Below are 24,735 nucleotides of genomic sequence, written 5' to 3' on the forward strand. Positions count from 1 at the left end.
TTAACTTTCCAATGAACTTTATCTCTTTCTCTTTTTGAAACACTGAAAGCCGATATTGTTTGAGTGTTTGTTGATTTGAGTCGGTATGTTTTTTTTTAATTCAGTAAGTAATTCACCCTCTTGGCCAGGTTTATATAGGGCTACATATTATGTGGTATGGCTACTGCTGCCACTTGAACAACTGACTCAAAAACACTGCTGTCTCGTCGCCCTGATGCACTGCGTGTCCGGTTTACAATAACAACAGGGAGCTTTTAGTGGGGCAGATATGTGAAAAAGATGCTCACATCCGGCGGAAAGTATGAAATTTTGCATACATGGGTATTTTGGGGCGCTGATTTCAAAAATTGCCGGATCCAAGAGATCTGGCCATGGGGTCGGCCGCCATTTTGAATTCCAATATGGCCGCCGTCAAAGATCCCTATCTTCAGTTCTGAATGACATAAGCCATTGGAATTTGATACATAAAAGCATGGTGATATGATGACTTCAATAAAAGACTTATTTGATATGTCTGACAAGCTGCACGGCAGCCAATTTTAATTTATACAAAGTTACCATGTTGGACTGTTGAAAATCTCTATCTCGGGTTTGTAAATTAGGCTACCTTATTGAGCGCGCGTTTGTAACTGATTGAGTGCGCGGTGCTGTATTTACATTGTGACGTCAGTGAAAAGTGCATTATGCTTCCTTTTTGCTGCACTTCTTGACATGCTCATGAATGTTAATTGTGGTGTTTGTCTTCGTAGCCACATTTGAATTCAAAATAGCAGGCATTGCGTTTGTCAGACACATCTCATGAGTTGATATTTTAACTCAGTATGTTAAAATACTTGTTTACACCTAATTTCAGCGTCACTCACCACTTAGAAATCGAGATAGGGATTTTGAATATTTCGTCGAGGCGGCCATATTGGAATTCAAAATGGCGGCCATTCGATGCTTGTCAGACACTTTCAATCAATCTGTCATGAAATTCAATATGTCAAAACGCTCATATGTTCCAAATTTTGGTGCCACAGGTCATTCAGAACTGAAGATAGGGATCTTTAAATTTGTTTTGTGATGGCGGCCATATTGGAATTCAAAATGGCGGCCGACCCCGTGGTCAGATCTCTTGGATCCGGCAATATTTGAAATCAGCGCCCCAAAATACCCCTATATGCAAAATTTCATATTTTCCGCCGGATGTGAGCATTTCCACCAATTTTTGTTACATATCTGCCCTACTATTTGGATTTTAGACGCGCGGACGTTCAAAGGGTAAAAAACATGGTCTGAGCGTGCGCAGAAGCGCACGTCAATTTGACGCACGCTTCTGCGCATGCTCAGACCATGTTTTTTTTTTTTTCCCCCTTTGAACGTCCGCGCGTCTAAAATCTAAAGCTCCATAATATAGTTACGGTACTTTAAAGGGGCAAGGTCCCGGTAGTGCAGATGGCGCTGTTGATGATACTGCCGATCACCGTTAGCATTGATACGAAGATTACCGAAGTTGAGCTGTCATCAAGAGTAAAGTGCGTAGGTGTTGCTAAGTAACGTTGCCTTTGTTGTCTTTTTTGCGCATCGCGCAGTCTGTAGTAATGCCAGGGTGCGTGCATATTATGTGCTTGTTATTATGACATCACAAAAGCAGTTTGCTGAAGCTGTCATCCCCCTCAGCCGAATCATGAGCCGAACTGTGATCGGACCACTGACTACACTGAATCGGACTTCTTCGGACTCGGGAAAAGTGGGCCAAAGCGTAAGTGCCAAAGAGAAGTCGATAGCGTAGGTCTCTATAGGAAACTTGCGCCGTGCGCCCGCGTACGCATTTGACTAAAACACCGGGACCATGCACCTCTAAGGCCACCGCATATTTTACGACTTTCGGTCGCACGACCGACCGACTTAGGATCTGAAATAAACAAGCATGTTTATTCTGAGACTACTGTAATTTATTTCGGACCCAAAGTCGGTCAGTCGTACGACTGAAAGTCATTGTGCAGTGGCCTTTATGCGTGAATATCTAGGAATGAGAGGTGTGGAATTATGACGTAATGATGACGAAATCTTGCTTTCTAATAAGAATGTTTTGTTAATTTTTATATGCATATATAGAAATGTAGGGATGTTGTTTATTAAAACATCTCAAGCTTACATGATTTGAATCATAATATGATGATTATTATACATAAATCTTATGGGTGAAAAGAGAAGGCAGTTGTGTTGATCAGCATGATAATATTTCTGTGTATATCTTTGGACATAATCTGTAGAAAATTATTATGTATTTTCCACAGGCTCAGGTAGCCATTCAGTAAAATGTTGTAAATATCACACTATAAATCAACACAAATTGCACAGCAATGCATTTCTAAACAGTGTATACTTTATTCAAGCAAACATTCTGTCATCTAGAAAAAATATATATAATTTACAGAAGTTGACAGAAAGACTTGGTACTGAAAGACATAAATTTCACACAAAACTTTACCCCAATCTCGCTGAAGAGTTTCCATTGCCTCCTCAATGGACTCAACCTACTGGTTCAGCGTAAAACACTCTACAAACAATAATCCCACCCCCCCCCCCCCATAAAACAAAACAAACAAATTTTTATAAGAGTCTGTGCCACACATCTAACAGGTTACTGATATGTGGTACAACAGAAAGAGGTGGAAATGAGTTGCTATCACGTCTGATACACATAACTTAAATTTGCTGTCTTAATACACGTAGAAGTCCCCTTGACAAATGCTCCAAATTGCAACAAATTTCATGTGACCATAACATTCCAGGGAAAAGGTGCTCACACAAATTACATCTGAAGACAGACAGAAAAATCTGACAAAGATTTAGAAACATTTGTGTGTACTGTATGTGTGTGTGTGTGTGTGTGTGAGAGTGTGTGTGATATGTTGATCTAAAAGGAGTCAGTTATAACTAGAGCATGAGCTTATAGGAGACCACCAGAATTTGTCTTATGGAAAAAATGTTTTCTTCTCCATCATAACCATATCACACAAAGATTCCTACATATGTTTCCCAGTTAGATCATGTCATGAACACTAGTGACACTTCATCGACACCAAAATTATTTCCTATCTCTTTGTTATTGTCACTTTAAGGCAAATTTTCCTATACATCATTTCCATGTCTGGAAGAAAGACACAGGTAAACAGTAAGGCAATCTGTGACTACCCTTAATATAGCTTTGAAGTTGCTGCAGACAGCAAGCACACAGTGAATATGAAACAACTTTGTTTGCAAAGAGTATCACTTCAAGAATATACGAAACTGCAATTCCAAACATCGAAAATGAGCTGTGAAAATTATTGTTAGCGCAATTGCTAGTGTGGGTCACAGAAATCAAAACTTTCGACTGATATGAAAAACGGATGAGAGCAAACATTGATGTGTAAATTGATACCTAAATATTGCTCGGCAAAAGAATAACAGTGATTATGAAATGAAATAAAAAGTCACAAATAATGCATAATTTGTAGAAACAGCACAAAAACAACACCTCCGTGGATTTGCACTTCCTCCTCTTTCTTTCCAGTTATAAAGAGATAATTTGATCCAAACATCTCTAATATGAGAGAACTGATCAAAAAAAACCCTGCAATCCAGGTCAGCTGAACTAGTTTCACAAAGCAACAGGAACAGAGAGAAAAGTTTGCAACGAGCAAAACATCCTGTTTCTCTCTCGCCAGACAATTCTGTTTCTCTTCACTGATTCCTGAAAGTATCATCCATTTTAGTAATAGGTGTCAACAAAAAAGGAAAAAAAAGTCACACTTTAATCAGGTTGTAGATTGTTACAGGCAACTCCTGTTTATATATGAGTCCTCGGGACAGGCAGTTTTCTTTCATCTTAAAGAAATTTCGTTATAGCCAAACGTTCAAGCATGTGAAGAGATATAGATGATAATTTTGGGACCTGAATTTTGAATTCGTTGTAAAGAGAATTTCATTATAAGCCTGTTTGTTATGACAGTAGTGCACTTTACAACACCCTAAGTTACACCCACATTAAAAGAAGGAGAGTCAAATCTGCCTTCCAAATTTCCGTTCTAGTTCCCACTGCTCCCCATCTCTTTCGATAGCCACTTCTGATATTGCAGTTCTTCAGGTCAGAAGTTAATCATAACAATGTCATTTGAGACACCCATTTTCGTATTGATACTGGAGGTGTACTCGTCTCGTTCTAGTCTTACACCGTGTGCATAACGATGGTATCATGGATACACTGTATAATTGAGCAATCAGCTCACTCATGGTCAGTTATGATTTGCTCAACAATCAAGAGGATTCCTTTTACATACCACGTACACATTCACTCTACAGAATGACCCCAAAGAATAACAATACTTCCATGTTCTGAGAGAAGTGGTCATAAAGGAATAAATAACACATAAAAACATACAAACAAAACAGAAAAACAATAATTACAAATGGTTCCTTAATAGATTTGACTGCCCGATCATATTCCAATACTGTAAAAGTGGAAATTTTCGCCCATTTCGTGCAACCCAAAACTAGCGTGAAAATAAAAGCACGCGAATATTTTTGTTTGCCATATTACGTTCCAGCAGTTGATGACTTGATTCAGTGGAATTAAAAACATGCGAAACTCTTCTTACCCCGCCGAGGGCGAAAAATTAGTCGCGCAAATATATCCACTTTTACAGGATTTGAAATATTCCTCTTCCAGGTGTGAGGATCTTTTCAATTATTTTGCTTTTATACATCTCCCTCTGTTCCTAGATCTCGATTCCACAAACTACACTGGAATAGTTTTCAATGATAAGCATAAATATACAATGGACAGATGCAACTGCTATATTACAACACACTGGTCTCAATAATTCTAGTAAACAAGTACCTTTTATCACAAAACACACGCAGACTCGGGAAAGATGAAGTATGTCAGGACTCGCTGAAACAACTTATGACTGGATTTCTCTTCGCTCAAAAGGAAATATTATTCCAGGAATAAATGAAACAGAAAGTACTGGTTAAAATAACAAAAAAAATTATGAGCAAATTCATACACAACGCACAAACGGACCCGTTCATTTAAGTAGCTGATGAGAAAAAAAAAAAAAAGCATACATGTATATCAATTAATGTACAGACTACACTTCACAAGAGGTACTCTAATATTGTGTGACAGTACTGAATACAATACATGTAGTATGATGCAAAGTCCATAACTATTCAATATGCTACATTGTGCTCATGATAATTTGAATTACATTGATGGAAGATGTACAACAGAGAGTTGACGTCTGTAAGAGACTACAACAAACTTCTTCAAAATTCAAAGAAAAAAAAAAGCCTACGCACACACTCCTTGTCCCATACTTGTCCTAGTTCTACTCTGCTTGGAGGAACAACAGAGCATACTGTCACCGGCAAATAAAAGGATAATAATAAAAAATAAATAAATAAATAAAAATTGCCGATTCAAGTTTTCATCAACCACGACTCTGTTCAAATTTACTGGAACAACATCATTCATTCACATTCTTAGGTGTGAAGATGTAGGTGTTAATACAATGTCCATTTACCCCTTGTATCATTATAGGTTTTCCCTCCCAATTTCATCAGATTTGCATTCTATCTAACAATGTGATCATTCAAGTTTGAGTGAATTTGAATGACCACCGAGATCAACATTCAAAAAGGTAACTAGTTCAACCGATTCAAAATCACCAGCATGCAATTTCATGAGTTTCTCAAATAAATGTGCAAAAAAGATGGCCAAGTTAAAAATTAATGTGCAATGCATTCAAAGTCGCATCAGCACTGCTGTGAAGGACGTTAAGAAATTTAAGTTCACAATAACTAAAAGGCAAACATTTACAACATATGGGCAGTGTTTTTCATTGTTGCTTATACTTTGTAATTACTCATCTGTTTGAAAATGTAAATTTAATGTATCTTGGAAAGGGATTTTTACCTTACACTAGCTAATAGCTGCTAATGGCACATATAACTCCACTTTGATAACATATAACATGTCACATTTTATTTGTACACGATTCAAGCAGCTGGTAGAGTAGAGTATACGTGAATATCTTGAATACGGACAGAAAAACTGGGTGAAGCATTTGATAACTAGCAAGACTATATTATTGGAGATACCCTTGAATGAACCATGAGAGTACAGCTGTCACAGGAGAAATGTATTTGGTTTTTTGTTTCTATTTCATTAGAATATATACCAGTGAATAGAGTAGGAACAGTTGCCATTGCTGGTGTAGTATAAGTGCGTTGAAATGTGATGAAGCGCGATTTGTGCGTAACAAAATGACGAGTGTGTTTTCTATAACCCACTACAGACAGCTGTGTGGGGAATGCGATGAGACAAAAGCGATGAGACAAAAGGGTGGAATTTCCACAGGTGCCAGATTCCGTGGGCGAGCCGTCAAGGGTTTCTATGTAGCAGTTTTGTACATGATAGGTTAAGAACATTTTAAGTGCGTGACAGACTGAGCAGGGATGTGGTCGAAAGGAGGAGTCGTAGCAGAACCTCGCCAGTTATAAATCCTTTTAAGCCAGTCTGGACCACTTGAAGCCAGGGTTCTTTTTCCTCTCCACGGAGAAGAATACTCTCCAACCAGCAGTAAGTACTCTCGGTTATTTGTGTATTTCTTTGTTTTTTTATACAGGAACAATAATGATGTGACATGAAACGCATTATTTGTCATGTATGCCGTGTGAGATTGAATACCACTAACGTGATGGTGAAAACAGCGTTATAACAACATGATATTATTGAAGTTAGGTATGAATAAGACTGATACATTAATGTGTACTGTTTAGAGTACATGTTACACTGTGATGTTATATACGAAATTGAGTATTTAAGCATCAAGATTTATGTACACCAAAAAAATCAGCTGCCCATAGTATGTAAGGTTTCATAATACTGCTTTGATAATTTAGATGGCAACTGGGTTTCGGGACTTCGCCCCAAAGTCGGCAATGTCATTCAAGATGCGGTGAAGGCTGCTGTCAACTGCGATACCGGCCAGTGGAAAATTAGTTCACTGGATGTGCTAAATGTTGGCAAAACTATGCTCTTCAATCCGCCTAGCGCCTGTCGACACTTCTGTATGCTTTTTCGCGTCCAGCAAAATTGGTGATGTACACTGACAATTGAACATTGGACATTTCATGTACTAGGAACAGTGGCCAAACAAATTACCTGGCAATGTTATACGCCCGATTATATTTGAGTTGGCTCACCACGTTGCAATTTGGAGAGGAGTGATATGTTCATTAGTGCCTATGATACACGACAACAATATATAATTTTTTTACCATCATGGTGCGACCATGAGGTGTTCCTTTTTTGTGTGCATGACTGACAAGATAAAGGGCTAAGAAGCCCGAATGATTATTAGCTCAGCAAGAGGTTGTTGAGTTTATGTCCCCTACACGTACGTGCCTTCCTATGGCGAATTGTGAGTGATGTACCTGGAAGTTTGTTTGAGGGACCGTGTATAGGGAGCTCGAGCATTTGATGCTCCATTTTGATGCTCTTTTCATAGCATTTGGAGAAGGTTGAGTGAATATATTTTTTTGTTGTTGTTCGATAACACAGATTACTTAGAAGTTAAACACTTAATGATATATCAGTAGGAGGATATTTAGTCGCTTCATGTGCACCACTACGACCATATAAGTGGGGGTGGTATATAGATGCTAATGGAGTAATGATTACCTGTGTGCATAGTTACAATTATAATTTCTACCCCCCCCCCCCTCCCTTTTTTTAGAGGAAGTGTTACAAGTGTTATCAAATGGTGTTAAATATGAGTATACTAGCCCATGTTAGTTAGCTAGGTCCCATACTCGCCCTAAGTGAAAGGTGAGTTGCAGAAGTTGTGTAAAAACGTACTGCAACAGTTGTAACAGTAGTAAGGGCGACGGAGTGGTTATTGATGTAAAGATATCACAGCAGGTTCATATCAGGAACCTGAGATATCCAATAAGGTACTTGTGTATGGATTTGAGAATCAAAATTCGTGTACATGAATGTGGAACTCAGTTGATGAGATATAAGTTAACAATGTTTTGAAGTTGTGAAGCCCTGAGGGTTGTTGTGTCCGAATAAACACTACAGATTGGTTGAGATACTAGATCAGTAAGTGGCATGTGTGATTATATCTGACTCTGTTTTAACCCATGTGACAACAGCAGTGACCAATATTGCCTGAATTTTAATGCCTTTTTATTAATTCGAATGCAACTCTGATGAATTTGGGTGTGAAAATGTGTTATATCCATAATCCATACACTGGTGTGCATCATATGCAGTAACAGAAGCACATTTCACACACTTGCAAGTACTTGGTTTGTAAGTTTGCAGCATCAGCCACTTGGATATAAATTTTCATTGTTTCTTGCTTTCCCTCCCCTCCCCCCCCCCTCTCTCTCTCTCTCTCACTTTCTGCTCTACCTGGGAGATATATATATATATATATATATATATATATATATATATATATATATTTGGACTTCTGTGTAGTCTTCATGCTTAACCTTTCATCCAACAAACACACATAATATATTCACATGCATACTGACACACAATCTTTTTAAGGTTCTTTCTCTCTAATTCAGTATATCTATAACCCCCCCCCCCCACCTCTGCCCCCTCACTTGCCCCAGAAATCCTTCTCTGTGTACTCATTGTCCACCTTGGGTCTGTCCATCTCCTCCTTCAGCTGGTCCATCAGCTTGTTGGAGCGCACCCTGTGGTAGACTGCCCGCACCCCGTAGATGATGATGACGAGGACGATGATGCCGCCGATTGCGATGAGGACGATCTGGCCCAGGGTCAGCCCGCTGTATGTGTCGATGTACGCTGGGTACCACAGAGGCAAATGTTGGGTGAAAAGCATGGTTAGACTCGTGTCACTATTTGACTCCTATTCACTGAGAGGAAGTCTTGAGACACTATAGAGTACCACAGTGTGATGTCGTAGCCATTCATTGCCATGGAAACTGGTTCTAAACATCCTCACATAGCCTAAATATCTGTCAACACAAGGGTTGCTAACCATGCTTGAAGAAAAGACTGTGACATCATGCATCACTTCGGTACTCTACTGCACACAAAGCTCATCACAGTGTACAGCTTGCAACAATCACAACTACTGTGGCACCAACTCCACAGCATGAAAAGTATAGCAGTAGTTGCACCTTGCTATGGCAGGGCATGTCACTTGTGACTGGGGTTTAAATTGATATGCACAGATGCTACAAAGGCCGTGGGGTGGAAGAAATGTGGCTATGTTTATGAAATAATGAAAATAACTGTGAGATCACCAGGTTTGGATTTTGACAAACAAACACATAACTGTCAGTAATTAACTTCCAAGTTCAAGGAAAAACATTAAAAGACAGACACACCACTCAAGCTTGTACGAAATGTTGCCATATACAACAGCTTAGGTAAAAAGAGTGTATCCTTTGCCAAAAATGTCTTTTCACTGGTGCAGGTATCTGTATTTGAATAGATGTGTGCTCCTCACAGTGATGTGTTAGTATTTACTAGCACTGCATTTTATACACTTGTGGGACGAATGTGAGCAATACCATGTGACCAAAAGATGGTTTTACAAGGCTAATGATAAATTCTTAGCACTTCTCAATCCTCTTTCTTTTTTTTTCTTTTTTTTCTTTTTTTTTTTTTTGGGGGGGGGGGGGGGGGGAGGGGAATTCTTCACTGAAATAGTTCCTAAGGCAGCATACCATACCTTCACAACCGTCTTCATCACTGTTGTCACCGCAGTTGTTGACAGTGTCACATATGAGGCTGACATCAATGCAGCGACTGGTGTTGCACAGGAACTGCGAAGCTGAGCATGGGGCTGAACATAAAAATGAACGAACAAAAGATATATATCCAATTCTTCTGCATCTAAAATCCTCTAAAAATCTTAATGGCAAGGGAGAGGATTGAGAAGATATTTGTGTGATGGCTTGAGATAATGACTGATCATGGTAAAAAAGAGAAAGAAAAATCAGAACACAGTATCATCTTCCACTCCCAGAATGATTTAAGGGTTCATGCGACATGATTTTATAATCAATAATTTTTCCGTCAAAATATTTGCTTCAAAGGCACTATCAAAAAAAAAAAAAAATATGGAAAAGCAATAGCAACAGGAATATATTTGAAATCTTGTTGTTCAGTCTTGGAGGTTCTAGTACTGCTGGCTAGCAGCTGAATTAACCCCATTAATATCTACTCAGCAAACAATCTGCACATGCCTGCTTGATTTGGCAAGGCCTACAGCATATTTGGCACATTTATGCTATTGAAAATGATCTTGTTACTTTTAATAACACATCAAAATCATTATGAAGAACAGAATTCAAATCATGGCAACAAAAATGCAGGAAAGAATGTAAATTCCTAACTAAATGCATTTTAGCATTGTAGAGGACATCTTCTGAATGGGAAAAAAAACACCATGATCTCGTGCAGTTTAATGAAGTACCTAAAATATATGCTTTAGTGTCTTTTTGTGTCCATGTTTATGAAAAAAAAAAATGAGATGATGAAGACTGTCCATGATACAAGTACAGTTGGCATTCAATTTGTCTACAGGGTTAAGTGGTGACCTGTCAACATAATCACACCATAAAATTGTAGACTGCAGTGTAGAGTTCCCCCATCTACTGTGGTCATCTGTCTACACTGGTCACTTACATTGTATGCGGTTTTTCGTAAGTGTTACCCAGCAATTGGCAAGTTTGAATACTGCCACATTGGCATAATACCTTCAACCAACCATTCATGAGTCTAACGTTCCACCAGCAAAATACAAAATAGAAAGCAGAGTCAAAACTACCAAAAAAAGTGCATACTGCCACACTAACTCTGTGACTGACCCATGCACAGGTCAGATGTCACTTGAGGTCAAAGTATTGCTTTGCTTCCAGAAGACTTGGCATATTGTACAACAGGCTGACTAGACATACTGGAAAGTATAGTAACCTTATATTTATCTCTCTTATCATATCCATCTATAGATTCTGCAATTTGATATTAATCAAATTGGCAGGCCACCAAATATGAACAAGCAGACAGCATGTTAGAGGACGGGGTCTGTTCCACTCACGCTCTTCAAAGACTGTGTAGAGGATTCCAAAACCCAGAGCTACCCCTGCATCATCTGTCCTGAAGAGAAATGTCACGTTGCTGGTTGTGGATTCCACATCTTCCAGTCGCTGCCTGCCACACAGTTCACCAGTTATGGGTGTGGCTGCCTCGGTGTCTCCATCAAACACCTGCAGGCTGTCCACACAAGCTCCTGCAAATGTGGACATTTAGATCAGCCATCACTTTAAGCACTCCTACTTTGGAGGTGGCAATCTGCTTTGGCTTGGATTACAACAAGACAATGCATCTATACAATGATTTGAATTAAAACCACAAAACCACAAAACCATCACTTGACAATATATCTCTCTACTGTGCCTAGAATATTCTAACTATTCTGTGGCTCAGTGGATAACACAACAATCCCCAATCTTGATATTCCTGGTTCAAGCCCACTGGTTGTTATGGTTGTGCCATTAGGAAAGGCACTTTATCCTTATTGCCTAGTTGGGGGGGGGGGAGGGGGAGGGGAGGGGGAGGGAAAGGGGGAGGGGGAGGAGGAAGGGGATTTTAAGCCATTGGTTGTATGGTAGCTTTTTCATAAGCACTGATTCCTTAGTTGTCACATAAAATACATTCAAACAAGCACAATCACAAATGTGGAAATTCAGTGATACTATTGAAATTGACTTACAAGTCGTAATTGCAAAATACTACACATGTACAATCGTAAAATATGTACAGGGTCTCAGTTAATACATGCAACTCTTGTTAAAAAAGCAACTTCTTGTAGCAACAGCCAACCATGGAGCAGGAGTCTTGTCATCACCATGACACTTGCCATTGCAGCAAAACTTGCTATCATTGTGACTTTTTATGTAATGTAGCCATGGGGTCCGTTTCAGGAAAGACTTATGAGAGACTTTTCTTTGCACACTAATTACAGACTTCATGAAATGGATTTGAAAGTGTCTTATAGCTACATATGTAGCAAAAAAAGCTGCTGAAAAGTGCTTATCCAATGAGCAACTTTGGCCATTCTGAGATTTATGTAAAGACTTCTTTGTGATGACTTCATGACACGGACCCCAGGAGTCAGACAAAGCAAGGATGATCAGACTTTCTTATCCATCAACATGGAATGAACTATTGAAGGAATGAAATCACACCATCTATAAAGAAATACACAGCAGGTATAAGTGATTAAGTCTGCTATAAAACTGTTGTACTTTACTCATATTGGGCATGTTTATGAATTTTTTACTTTACTTCTTATGTATGATTACATCTCTCAACTTCTTTGGAGCATTGTGTTTGACTTTATTGTATGACAACATGTAGGCCTATATGTCTTATAAGCCGGGCTCAACATAAACTTCTTTTTCTCTGATGGCCTGTTTTGGCCACTATAATCTTTGAATCTGAAATTTTGGCGGCCAAAAATTAGGGGAACTATAAATATTCATTTTGAATTTTAGCTGTCCTATCCCACCACCTTAAGATAAACTTTTGGGAAATTTGGTGGCTTGACATCAAATTTTAGTGGCCCTGGGCCACCGGTCCACTGCTAATGTTAAGCCCTGCTATAAGGATCTACCACAATGACCACAATCCTATCCGGCCACCAAAAGATAAACTTTCTGGAAATTTGGTGGCTTGACATCAAATTTTAGTGGCCCTGGGCCCTGGGCCACCTGGCCACTGCTAATGTTGAGTCCTGCTATAAGGATCTACCACAATGAGAGGTCTTCCTTCCTCACCATTGACTTCCTCTTCAAGGACAAAGCGGTTGAACTGCAGCAGCAACTTCTTGCCCGGATCCGTGGCCAAGACTACATTGCAGTCTTGGTTATTTCTGTAGCTCAGGCTACTGTCAGGCTCCACTAGACCTGTGATGGCAGCCTGTATGGTGGTGTTGCATGAGTTGTACAGGTAAGCTGCATGGGGAAAGAAGGAGTGCAGATAAAGAATACAAGAAATACTGCTGTGAATTGAACTACAAAGTAAGCTCATTCATTTTGATACTTATACCCATGAAAGACCCAAGATTAAAATTGGAACTTGGGTACACTAGTCGCATATACATGTATGCCAACCAACCTGCTTGAAATGCTAAACATCCTGCTCAGTTCTTTGCAATCCCCCCCCCCCAAAAAAAAAAAAAAATGCCCTTTTCAGGACTATTAAACCCACTGTATCGCAAACTAACCACAGTACAATTCGTACATATTGAGAATGCATGCAAGCTCCTGTATATAACATAATTTTAGCATGCATGGGAGTCTGCTGGCATCATATTGTGACTGACTGTCCCACTGATGGAATGAGCAAGTGTGACTGATATTATTTGAATCTGGTATGTTGCTTCTTTCTTCCTTCCTTTTTTTTTTTTTTTCATTTTGAAGTCATAAAAAGGGGAGGATGTACATTATACAATGTACTTCAGTGCAATACTTTATTAAATTTTGGTAAATACCATGTACTCAGTAAAACAGGACTAAGCAAATATGCTGACACTGCAGGTAAAGTTCAAGTCTCAACACTGGACAAAACTCAGAATTACATGTACATTGTGCATTTAATACATTGTATGTCACACATGTAAATCTGCATTGTGTGCATGTGCAATTTATAGGATCTTAACCCCCTGTGCCTCTACAAAAAGAGGATCAGTTGGCAAAATCTGGATTTTTTCAATGTGTCTGTAAATTTAATACTTGGAACAAGTATACCTGAGTTCCTTGATCATCACCATCGAGCCAACAAAATGGCTTGGTACTGCATGTGCATGTGAAAAGGTCGTCCGCATTAGCTTCAGTTCAGCATAGTGATCAGTGTTATTAGGTAGGTAGCTAGAGAGATAGCTACACTGTAGTTGGCCTTTGTAAAGAGACCCAATACTCAATACACTGTAGTTTAGTGCCACCATAGAGAGCCTAGAGGTATTGTACAGTGTGTACCTCAATGCCGACAATGGTGTCACTGGCACTGCACTCATTGTGCAATATCATGCATATCATTCTACATGTATATCTAACGGTGATTTAAGACTAGGCCCTATTATATAGATCTCTTCAACAATTTGCAAAAAAAAAAAAGGTTAAACATTGATACTTAAAATGGTGAAGAAGTTGATGACATTGTCTTTAACACGGCCATTGGTGGGTCTGATACCGTGAAAAGACTGAAATATAAACTTACACTAAATTTATAGTCTACATACACAGTCAGAGAGCTAGACTCCTTCATGCTACGGAGTTCTAGTCCTAACGTGTTAGGTTTAGAGGTAGAGGTAGAGGTAGCGCCAGTAAATAATGAGAAACATCAGACGATCTTGGTATATGATGTTCAAGAGTTTATTGGCCGTGACCGAGTCAACTGCACACACGTAACACATAGCGTGCACAACACGTGGAAACCGATCAGAGTATGGAAAGCCACTTGATACAACATAACTATAATTATAATCATAATGGCGTGATCCCTTTCTTCTTTCCTCTCATTACTTAAATGATGATACAATGTACTACCTTGTACCAAATCTACTCGAAACTACTGTTTCTGAAACAGCCTTGATCAACAATACGGTGTCAGGCCATGCATGAGTAAAACAACAATCACAAGCACTATCCTTCACACCACATAGGGCCTAACTTTGAACAATGTAACATATGTGTATTTTTACAATACTGCAACCAAAAGTGTGACATTGTACTACAAATTAAATTCCACTATAATGACCTCAAAATAAGCTTCATTTTAATGAATAGTGACTTCTTGATATTCAGGGTTGTACAGAAAGATAGTGCACAAAAAAGCTCTGTAAAAAATTAAATCAGAAAAATGTTATTTTGTGTACATTCCTATAGGGAAATCTATTGAAAATGCTTGGTGTCCTATGTAACATCCGTTACATAGAATATTGAAAATAATTTTAAACACATATTGTTGATCACAAAATATTTATAAACTTGATTTGTTAATAATGTAACTAATGTATTGTGATAACAGTGCAGAATTTTACTGTTTGTACTTATTTAGGCATTTTCCAAATATGCATAACGCGTGTCGCAACGCGCGTCGCGATTGGACACCAAAGAGAAAGAGGCAAATAGTTTCTTCCCAAATATTTTATATAATTTATATTCTTTTCTTTTGGATACCTATCCTGGAAAGGAACTCAGAAAAATCAGAAAGGCCAGTAAATAGTATTGGAAATGTACAAAATAAAAGATCAAATCTTCATGTGTAACGGTGGTTACATTGGACACCAAAAAATTGCTGATTTACCATTGTTAATTTTGACATAAAGATGTAAATATTTTGGAACAAAAGTCACATATTTTTCATCCCCCATTGAGCTCATTAAAACAGCAAAAATGCATTGATTTTCAGAATTCCGATCAACCTTTTCTAGGATCTCTGTGTAACGGTTGTCGCGTGGACACCAAGCGTAACACGCGTTACGCACTGTTTATAATGGCATTTTAGGAATGAAAAAGGTTTATTAACAGGATTTTCTTTACATGTCATTCCAAATAGGCATGTTCTGGAATAAGATCAGTCAAAAACACTTATAGAAATATATAATTTAGTTGAGTATGATGCATTTGATCTTAGGGGTACTAATCATGTCACAAATTTGGTGTCCTAAAATGGCCAATTTTTAAGGCATATTGTTTAAAATATACGTGAAAAATGTAAGGTTTCATATGATTTTATCTCCACTATCTCTCATATATGTGGGCTACATATCCTGAAAGTTTTAAGTCTTAATTATGTTTAATTTTTGAATTAGGGCTAATCAAACTTAATCACCTTAAATCTCTGCAGTATTGTAAAAATACACATATACGATGTATAAACAAAACAACTATCAATATCCTTCTCACTGAAGAACTTATAGCTGTTACACAACTATTATCTATAGCGGCCAACTCTAAAAATAGATGTTGGTCACATATCCAGAACAAAACAATCGACAACATAACATTAAACAAATTAAGATTGATTATGCAACTAGCACATACACTATCACAAACACATTACATAATCAAGCCTACCTTACTCACATAGTATTTAGCTTGTATAACATCACTCAAAACACGATTAACATACATGTACTAAAATTATTCTGATTAAAACACCTCCATTAATCAATAATCACTCTTTACCAAACATCAAAATAATTGACACATTTATAACTGCTTTAGCACACAGCGTGACGCATAAATAGGTTACACTAAACCCCAAACTTTGACAGAATAAAATCAATGAACGAAATATTGAGAACAGGTTGGCACTTTGCACAACAAGCAATGGAAGTACATATACCTACCTACCTCAATACGTACCCCTATAAAGAAAACTCAAGGAATACTTCCATCACGCCTAATGGAAGTACATACATGTGTGACTACAACTGTACCTATCTTACTACATACACTGTACATCTATCATAAACACTCAACACTTACGTCAAGCCTCACTCCTATTTTCCTACTTAAGCCAAACGCATACTTACAATGAATCAGCTTATGCAATAAGAGGAATAGCGTGTAACAAAAACAGCAAAAATTAATAATATCGTTGTTACAACAATTAATGGGTATAAGATACTGGAAAAAGGGCCATAAACATACACTGTATGTGTATACATGGGAGAAGTGTTCACATACACTGATTCGACAGTAACCGTAGGTTGTGTTGATATGCCTGTGCACACAGTGATGAGTGATACTGTCCATGTAGTGAAGATGGAGACAGAGTGTGAGTGTGTACGTGAGGCTACATCTGAACATACAGGTTATGGGGAGTGTGATATCCCTGTGCAGATGAATAAAACTGCAACAAGTACTAGTGCATGTGGGTATGAGCGGTCACATGAGCCTGAGTCGATCGAGTCTGAACATGACAATGCTCAGATTACTATGTCTGCCCGGAAGTGCAAAGAGAGTGAGGCACATGAGCAATGTGTTGGGGATCAGCCCGATGGTAGTTGTGAGTGGTTTCTCGAAAGTATGGAGAAAGAAAGTGACACTGGTGGTCAGTCTGAAGTATGTCAGTCTGTTACATGTGAATGCTTTCCTGAGAATGAGAGGGAAGATGAATGTGGCATTAGTACCCAGTCTAAGGGTGACAATCCTGGCTTTGACCTTGTTGATAAGGGTGATGGGTTGGACGATTTTCCAGTTACACATAGGAGTAAGTCCTCCGGTATTTTGACCATTCCATGTAGTGGATCTGAGGTTGACCGTCCCACTGCTACTCCTGTCACTGAGCCCAGCTCTGCTTTTCCCTGTACGGAGGCCAGTAGTGTTACCATGGTTACTGAGCGTAGCTCTGAGTGTGACTCTCGTGGGACTGGTGCTGCTCCCTCTTCTAGTGAACATAGCATCTGTTCCTTAGTTTCCATGGATAGTTCTGGGTCCTCCCTAAATGAATGTACACACACTAAATCCCACCGCTGCCACCACGCCAGTAAATAATGAGAAACATCAGACGATCTTGGTATATGATGTTCAAGAGTTTATTGGCCGTGACCGAGTCAACTGCACACACGTAACACATAGCGTGCACAACACGTGGAAACCGATCAGAGTATGGAAAGCCACTTGATACAACATAACTATAATTATAATCATAATGGCGTAGAGGTAACTAGCTATAGCCCGACCAGACGCTGTGAGAAGCACAGGTCACAGCAAGCGACTGGGCTACTAGATCTAGCAATAGCATTGTAGCAGTAGTAAACATAAGAGAGGTGGCGTGCTGTGTAAGACTACATCATTTTACATGCATGGGACTACAGAACGGAAGTGTTGATTTATACGCCGAGCTCATACCACTAGTGAATATGTCTACAAAATGCTCATGAACTTTTGCATTTCTTAGAAAAAAAACAGAGATACCTACCAACTTCTATTGCTGACGTAAATGACGAACATATTGCTACAAATATCGTGATGAACGCAATCATTTCCTGGCCCAGCATCATCATTCTACGTCTCGTCGACAGGATCTTATCGAGGAAAACAAATGGCCGTCTAGAATAATCTATTAAACAAAAGGGGGAAAATTTCTAACTGAACGGCGGATAAAAGTCAGCGGTGTTTATTCTGAGGTACCCTGATGCTCTGATATTCAAACTAATTAAATAAGCCACTTTACAAATTATATTTGATGTAATTTTACCCAAATTTTATTATATAGAAGAAATATATATATTCAAATCATTATGTTTGTTTCCATATGTACGCTTTGAATGATCTCCTCCCTAGTATTGAAATGAAATTGACTGATTGCCATGCAACACCAAGCGGATGCGTTTTTTTTTTAAGACGGCACAGATTGGGGCATGGCGCGTGTTAAACCTATGGGAAAAACGTTGGGTTATGGTTTTTGGTTATGGTTAGGGTTAGGGTTAGGTTTGGGGTTAGGGTTAGGGTTAGGGTTGGGGTTAGGGTTTGATGGTTAGGGTTAGGATTAGGATTAGGGTTAGGTTTAGGAATAGGGTCCCCGATAGATTTTTAGTTACCCAATCTGTGCCGTCTAAAAAAAACACGCAAGCCGGATGCATCATGCATAATGCCTGTTATGCATACTAGAACTTAGCTGCGACAGGCTAGCCATGCTGGGGGCATTTAATGAAAGGAACTTGTCGGATAAAATATCTGACAAGTCAATTATATCCGACAAGTTTTGAGAAATTCTTTAGTCTGATTGGCTGATTTCTCTGAACTTGTCGGATATAATTGACTTGTCGGACATTTTATCTGACTATTTTCTTCATGAATGTCCCCCTGCAGATGGGGAAACATCGGCGCTCTGCTCTGGCTGTTCTCTGAATGATTGTGCCTTGGGTAGTTAGTATTCAAATCATACATAATTGTATTTTACTCAGTAGGCCTACCGTTAATTCACAGCTGTTAAACAATCCTTGAAATAGTGTACAGTTTAATTCGAATTATAATCCAATGGATCGGGAAAAAATCTTATTTATGTTTATACATAATTGATGCATTGTTTGTATGACTATAATGGTACATTGCAATTATATATCCTAGTGGCCAAATAAGGATGATAATAATAATGCAGGTCTTCAAGATCTGAGCAATTTTCTGATTTGTTAAGTTCAAGGGCAGACGTCAAAAGTCACCACAGTCTGTAGGCCTAGTTTCAGCCATTGCGAAAAGAAGAAATAAAAGCATAAGTGAAGAAAGATTGGCATTGAGGTATTTTTTGTTCTTGTAGAGTATCCTAAGAACGTGATAATAAAAATTGCTCTAATTAAAAACAATCAACAAAAGCAACTGGATCCTTTTGTGATAGGGTTGTCAAGGGAATTCATTTTCAAAGCGTTCACATTTTATTACAATTTAAATGTTGTAATGAAAGCATCACTTTAGCAAAAGCTTTCTATAGTAAAGGATATGCAACAACAACATTGACTCAAATGCATTTATCTCTTTATTCCAATGTCCAATGTGCGCTGTGGTGCGTATCATCACGAAGTATTTCGTCATCAGAATAGACTATACAGATCAAAGGCAAGCTCATAAAACCTCGTTGTCCCACATGATATAGGGCTATGCAAAGGCAACTAGCAGTGCAACAACACGATCGATGAAAAGAGAGAGAGAGAGAGAGAGAGAGAGAGAGAACAGGATGGCAGAAACGAGTTTTGCGCCGAAAATTGATTTCCTAGAAGAAAGCTCTCTCTCCCTCCCTCTCCCCCTCTCTCTCTATCTATCTCTCCAAGGCTCAAGCTCTGCCTTTCTCGTCCTTGTTTCTTCCCCTCTCACTTCTTCTTTCTCTCCATTGTATCATCATTGTGTGCATCTTCGTGATTATTGTTTCGCTCATTCATACTCCACCTCCCTCATCAACATTCATTGGTGCTGCACCGACATCTCACTGAGAGATGAAACAAGATGACCAGATGACGTGCTTGCTGCGTCTGACGCGATTAAATCATTTTGAAAATTTGCTCGACTGACATGTGCATTGTTGGTTTGATGGATATGTCGTTGTGATGAACGCTAATAACAGACATTACCGGCTGAAAAATGATGTTTGTATATCACAAACATTTCTTATACGCAACGTGGATACTAATCTTGCATTTGTGATGTACAACTATTGAACACAGTCGTTTGGAAAGTGAATATTTGTTTTATATTTATCTTTTTATCTCATCTACGCAACATGGATACTCATTTTGCTGCCTTCTGCCTCTCAATGGGCCTACTCTCAAAATATTTATTTAGCTGTGTGCTGTCAACAGTTCCAGCGGGTGAGTTATCTTACTGATTTTTCTTTCTTGCTATGAATACATTACTGTGTTTATCAATGTTTAAATCAGTACACGATAGATGGGACAATTTTTTAGACATATTATTATTGAATCGCATTTACATTGACGAAAATTCATGCATATTCACCCCTCTGCATAATGGTATCTCACTACCAGTTAATACCAGTTATGTCTTTACATTCAGCCATATTTTTTTTTATTGTATTTCTTACTTTGTTGTCATTTAAGTTAGTCATGTAGTAAACGTATCTGTCTTTATCTTCCCTTCCAATAACTTCAAGGATACTATTGCACAATCAAATCATCCAGATTTTAATCTTTGTAGTGTCTCTCCGGCATGATCACAGTGACATTGCAAATACAATAACAGATGAATAGATACAGTAACTATAATTGAATAAAAAGATATAAAACGATAAAATAAAAATCCCAAACTTATGCTATAATATGTCCATGCACTTAATGTTGTTCATTCCTATTTCGAAAATTACAATGCACATGAGTCTAGTGAAGTTTCCTCTTTAAGTGCTACATTGTTGAAAATAAAGTGTTTATGTTGTTGTTAGACAACTCAAGCAATCCGTTGAGTGCCGTTAGCCTTTAATCAAGGCATTCCACACCACCTTCTTCTATGCGAGGAATTTGATATCCATGCAGTATTACAATTCTCGTGCATGGATATCTAATTCCTCGCCTATCTTTATTCTCTTCGTACCCACCTTGATTGAAGGCTAGGGTGCTTGTATTTTCTATCATTAAAGTATATTTTATTCATTTTTTAGTGAATTTTTTTAAATTATTCTTATAATTAATTACATGTATATTACGCAGATAAAGGCGCAAATATTCAAATGTGAATGACGCGCTTCTTAAACATAACAACAACAACAACAACAACAACAACAACAACAACGAATCCACCATCCAGTGGTTCACTGGAGCTTGACATGGCATGGCGGAAATATCCAATCAGTGTGAATCAAAACATTCCTATTCCGCCCATTTCAAGTGTAACGTAAAGTGCCATTTCCACTCTGTGCAACCATGAGTTTAATAGGCTTGTCCCATTCAACCACTTCGTCCTATATTCTACATGTTGTTGATAAAATCACATTTACCAAAAACTGATCGATTTTACGATGCAAGACTTTGAAATGAACAAGAGTCATTTAACGGTCATCACTACACATGAAGTTAAGTGTAGGAATGAGGAGAGTGATTGATATGAAAATAAACCTCTTCATTAAAGCGATTTGTTATCTGATCAAACATTCATGTATGTAATACATACTGCGGATCTATTTTAAAAAGTCTTTTTGTGAGGGAGGGGCAAAAGAAAAGTAGACCTAAAGTAAAGCATATCTCAATGACTTCTGTATATATCTCATAACCGTCAAATCATCCCATAAAGGGGAGGCCTATTTGTACTTGATGATTTAAACTTTTATCTTTAAATGACAAAAAATCACTCCAAGTAAGTTGTATTCGAACGAGTAACAAAATAAAATGCATCAAACTTTTGCAACAAAAATGAACAGAGAAAACTCTGCTACATACATAAAGTTGAATTAGTGACGAAGTTGCCTTTTACATCTCACCAGTTTATATGCTCGAAGAGTGCAACGGGGTGATATTCGTGGGACCTTCGACAGGTTTCGCCAGTCTCGTAATATCGCAGAGGACGGACAGCTATCCGAACGATGTCGCGTGTTCAATCACCATTCAGACGAACAAGTCACGGTTACTCGCTCTGACATTTGCAGATTTTGACGTTGAGGGCGACCTTGACCGCATCTGCTTTGATGCTCTCTGGTTTTTAGACGGAGTTGCCGACTCTTCCTTCAACATGGCTCAAAATGGTATGACATTTTGGAAGGATATTATGTAACATGAAACCCCCCCCCCCCATAATATATCATTTCTAATCATCTGGCGGCGATAACACGTTGATTATAGCGACCACTGGCAACTATATATCATAAGCTGTTTTCTCTTTGATTTGGAAAAAAAAAATGTAACAATGAGTGTTGGGAATATTCGTTTTTTATAGTAACTGTTATAATGTTAACAGTTGTTATTTGAAGTATACAAAACAATAACATCACATTATCTTGGGATGTTGTATGCATAACGATCGCGAGCGTGACGTTTTTGAATTTCAGGTACTCAATACTGTGGCCCTGGGGAAAATATCGACAACCTCGCTTCCAGCGGATCTACCGTCACTCTTATGCTCACAACAGATCAATATCACACCGCACGTGGATTCACACTGGTGATTACATCTTTCCATGTGGGTGAGGCATCCTAGTTTTGTTTCAAACTCTTCAGTACTCTATCTTGAGGATGATAATGCAGAGTGAGGCTACAGAGTTTCTGAGAGTCAAGGTTATGAGTATATTATGTGGAATTAATTACTCATCTGCATAGTCCAACAGTAATTGCTGAAACCTCCATGTGACTGCCCCATCTCCTACAAGAAAACTTCTTTAAAGTACAAATCTACTGCGTACTCACCCATGACTTCACTGCTTCACTGCATACTTTTTCATTATGTTTTTGCCTATGAAACCGAGAAAGCTATAGTGATCACAAAATCATTGTTATTCGTAAATATGCGAGAAAAAACCCCCACAGAAGTTGGGTGTCTTCTTTTACAAAGAAATTGATAGATAATAGCAACAACATGGCTATAGAACTCTCAGCAAGAACAGAAAAAAGGCAAAACTTGAGTTGCGGGTTCTTTCTATGGAGTTAAGGAGCATCAACAAAATCATAACTTCCTTGAACAGTAAAACAAACAAAATACAAACGATCCTGGCATTGAGTATGGGAAAAAAGTGAAAAAGTTCTTTATGTATGGAATATCATACGTGGATTCTACAGGGGAAAGATTTCTGTATTTTGTTTCTCAATTCCAACCGAAGGAGTCTGTGCCGAGAATGAATTCTCGTGTTCCAACGATCGCTGTATCAACAGACAACTTGTTAATGACACATGGGAGAACTGTGATGATGGCAGTGACGAAACAATGCTAGGTGAGGTCTCGTAGGTTCTTTAAAGGGTGTGTACAGTTCTGGTTGAGGTGAGGATTTAGCTTTTAACGTTTTGCGAGATATTCAGAAACCACTCTATGAGATGTCAAAGAGCATGCAATTCTAAGGGGTATCAAAAGTTTATTTGATGAAAATCGGTTTTGAAATGGCTGAGATATCCAAAAACAGGGTGAAACAAAGAGATCCTAATAAAAGGCGCGGCCTGTCGCCTTTTATTATTATCACTTTTTTTGGGGGGGGGGATATCTCGGCCATTTGAAAACCGATTTTCATCAAACATACGTTGAATCCTTCTTAAAATCACATACTCTTTCATAACAGGTTTCTCATTATCTCACTTAGGAATGTTCAAAACATGAATCCCCACCTCAACCAGTACTGTACAGTCCCTTTAACCATCATCTGTACCGAAATAATCTGGATCATAATAGGCAGTGGCGGATCCAGAGGGGGGCGCACTGGGCGCGCGCCCCCTCGTTATTTTTTGTTAAAAAAACAAAAGAAGTAGAAAGAAACTAGAAATGTCGCTACGGCGACTGATGCCTCCGCCATAATGCATGATTCTCCCATAATAGGTGTATAGTACAATGTCTTCACAATGTGTGATGACAGTTTCACATAACTGGCAAAATATCGAAATAACAGGTTTATCGGAAATATCTTGAATGTTCACTTTCCACGAACTGGGTTTGCTATAATTGTCTATTAAAGAGTGCAGGTACACATATTTGGGGAATTGAAAATTTTTACTTGACTTCTGACCGACCTTATTATAAGTTTATGCATTGAGTATAATTTTCAAGGTATGAAGAAAGAGTGCAATTACAGTACAAAATATATCTTTTTTTTTTTCATTTAAACCTAACCTTTGACCCTTAACCTTTGACCTTCTGGCTGGAAATTTCCAAGAGAATCTCCATTAAGTAATACATGTACATATATTAAATTTTAAAACTAATAATGCAATCATTGCATATACTAGTATATGAGGGAAATAGTAACATTTTGAGGAGTTGATCTTGACCTTTGACCCCTGACTATTGACCCATGACCCCTAAATTCCCTAGATAATCCCTGCCAGTCAGTACATGCATATGTACCAAGTTCCATGAAGATACATTGAACCATTTGTGAGAAAAGTGATATTGCAACATTTTCACCTAACCTTTGACCTTTTGACCTTTGACCTTATGACATGAAACTCTCTCTGGAGAATCTTTATGCAGTAGTACATGTCTACACTAAGTTTC

General features: G+C 38.3%; 1 protein-coding gene across 1 annotated transcript; it reads right to left on the reverse strand.

Annotated features, from left to right (window-relative positions):
- Positions 1-8,657: 8,657 nt before the first annotated feature.
- Positions 8,658-18,138, reverse strand: LOC140233487 (neuropilin and tolloid-like protein 2). The gene is made up of 5 exons (XM_072313603.1): positions 18,029-18,138; positions 12,874-13,050; positions 11,133-11,324; positions 9,762-9,875; positions 8,658-8,866 (listed from the first exon to the last, which is right to left on the reverse strand). Exons 1-5 carry the CDS (start codon positions 18,111-18,113, stop codon positions 8,658-8,660), a joined length of 777 nt encoding a protein of 258 aa, XP_072169704.1. The 5' UTR covers positions 18,114-18,138.
- Between the last annotated feature and the right edge of the window lie 6,597 nt (positions 18,139-24,735).

Source organism: Diadema setosum, chromosome 9 (genome assembly GCF_964275005.1).
Source record: "Diadema setosum chromosome 9, eeDiaSeto1, whole genome shotgun sequence".
Taxonomy (NCBI): Eukaryota; Metazoa; Echinodermata; class Echinoidea; order Diadematoida; family Diadematidae; genus Diadema; species Diadema setosum.

Bases quoted from the DNA above. Each gene is read 5' to 3' on its own strand.
- LOC140233487 (XM_072313603.1), bottom strand. From the start codon at position 18,113: ATGATGATGCTGGGCCAGGAAATGATTGCGTTCATCACGATATTTGTA. The intron at 11,325-12,873 runs GTGAGGAAGGAA...CCACATTTGCAG, and splicing joins CCTTGAAGAGGAAGTCAATG to GAGCTTGTGTGGACAGCCTG. The intron at 9,876-11,132 runs GTGAGTGGAACA...TTTTATGTTCAG, and splicing joins CTACACAGTCTTTGAAGAGC to CCCCATGCTCAGCTTCGCAG.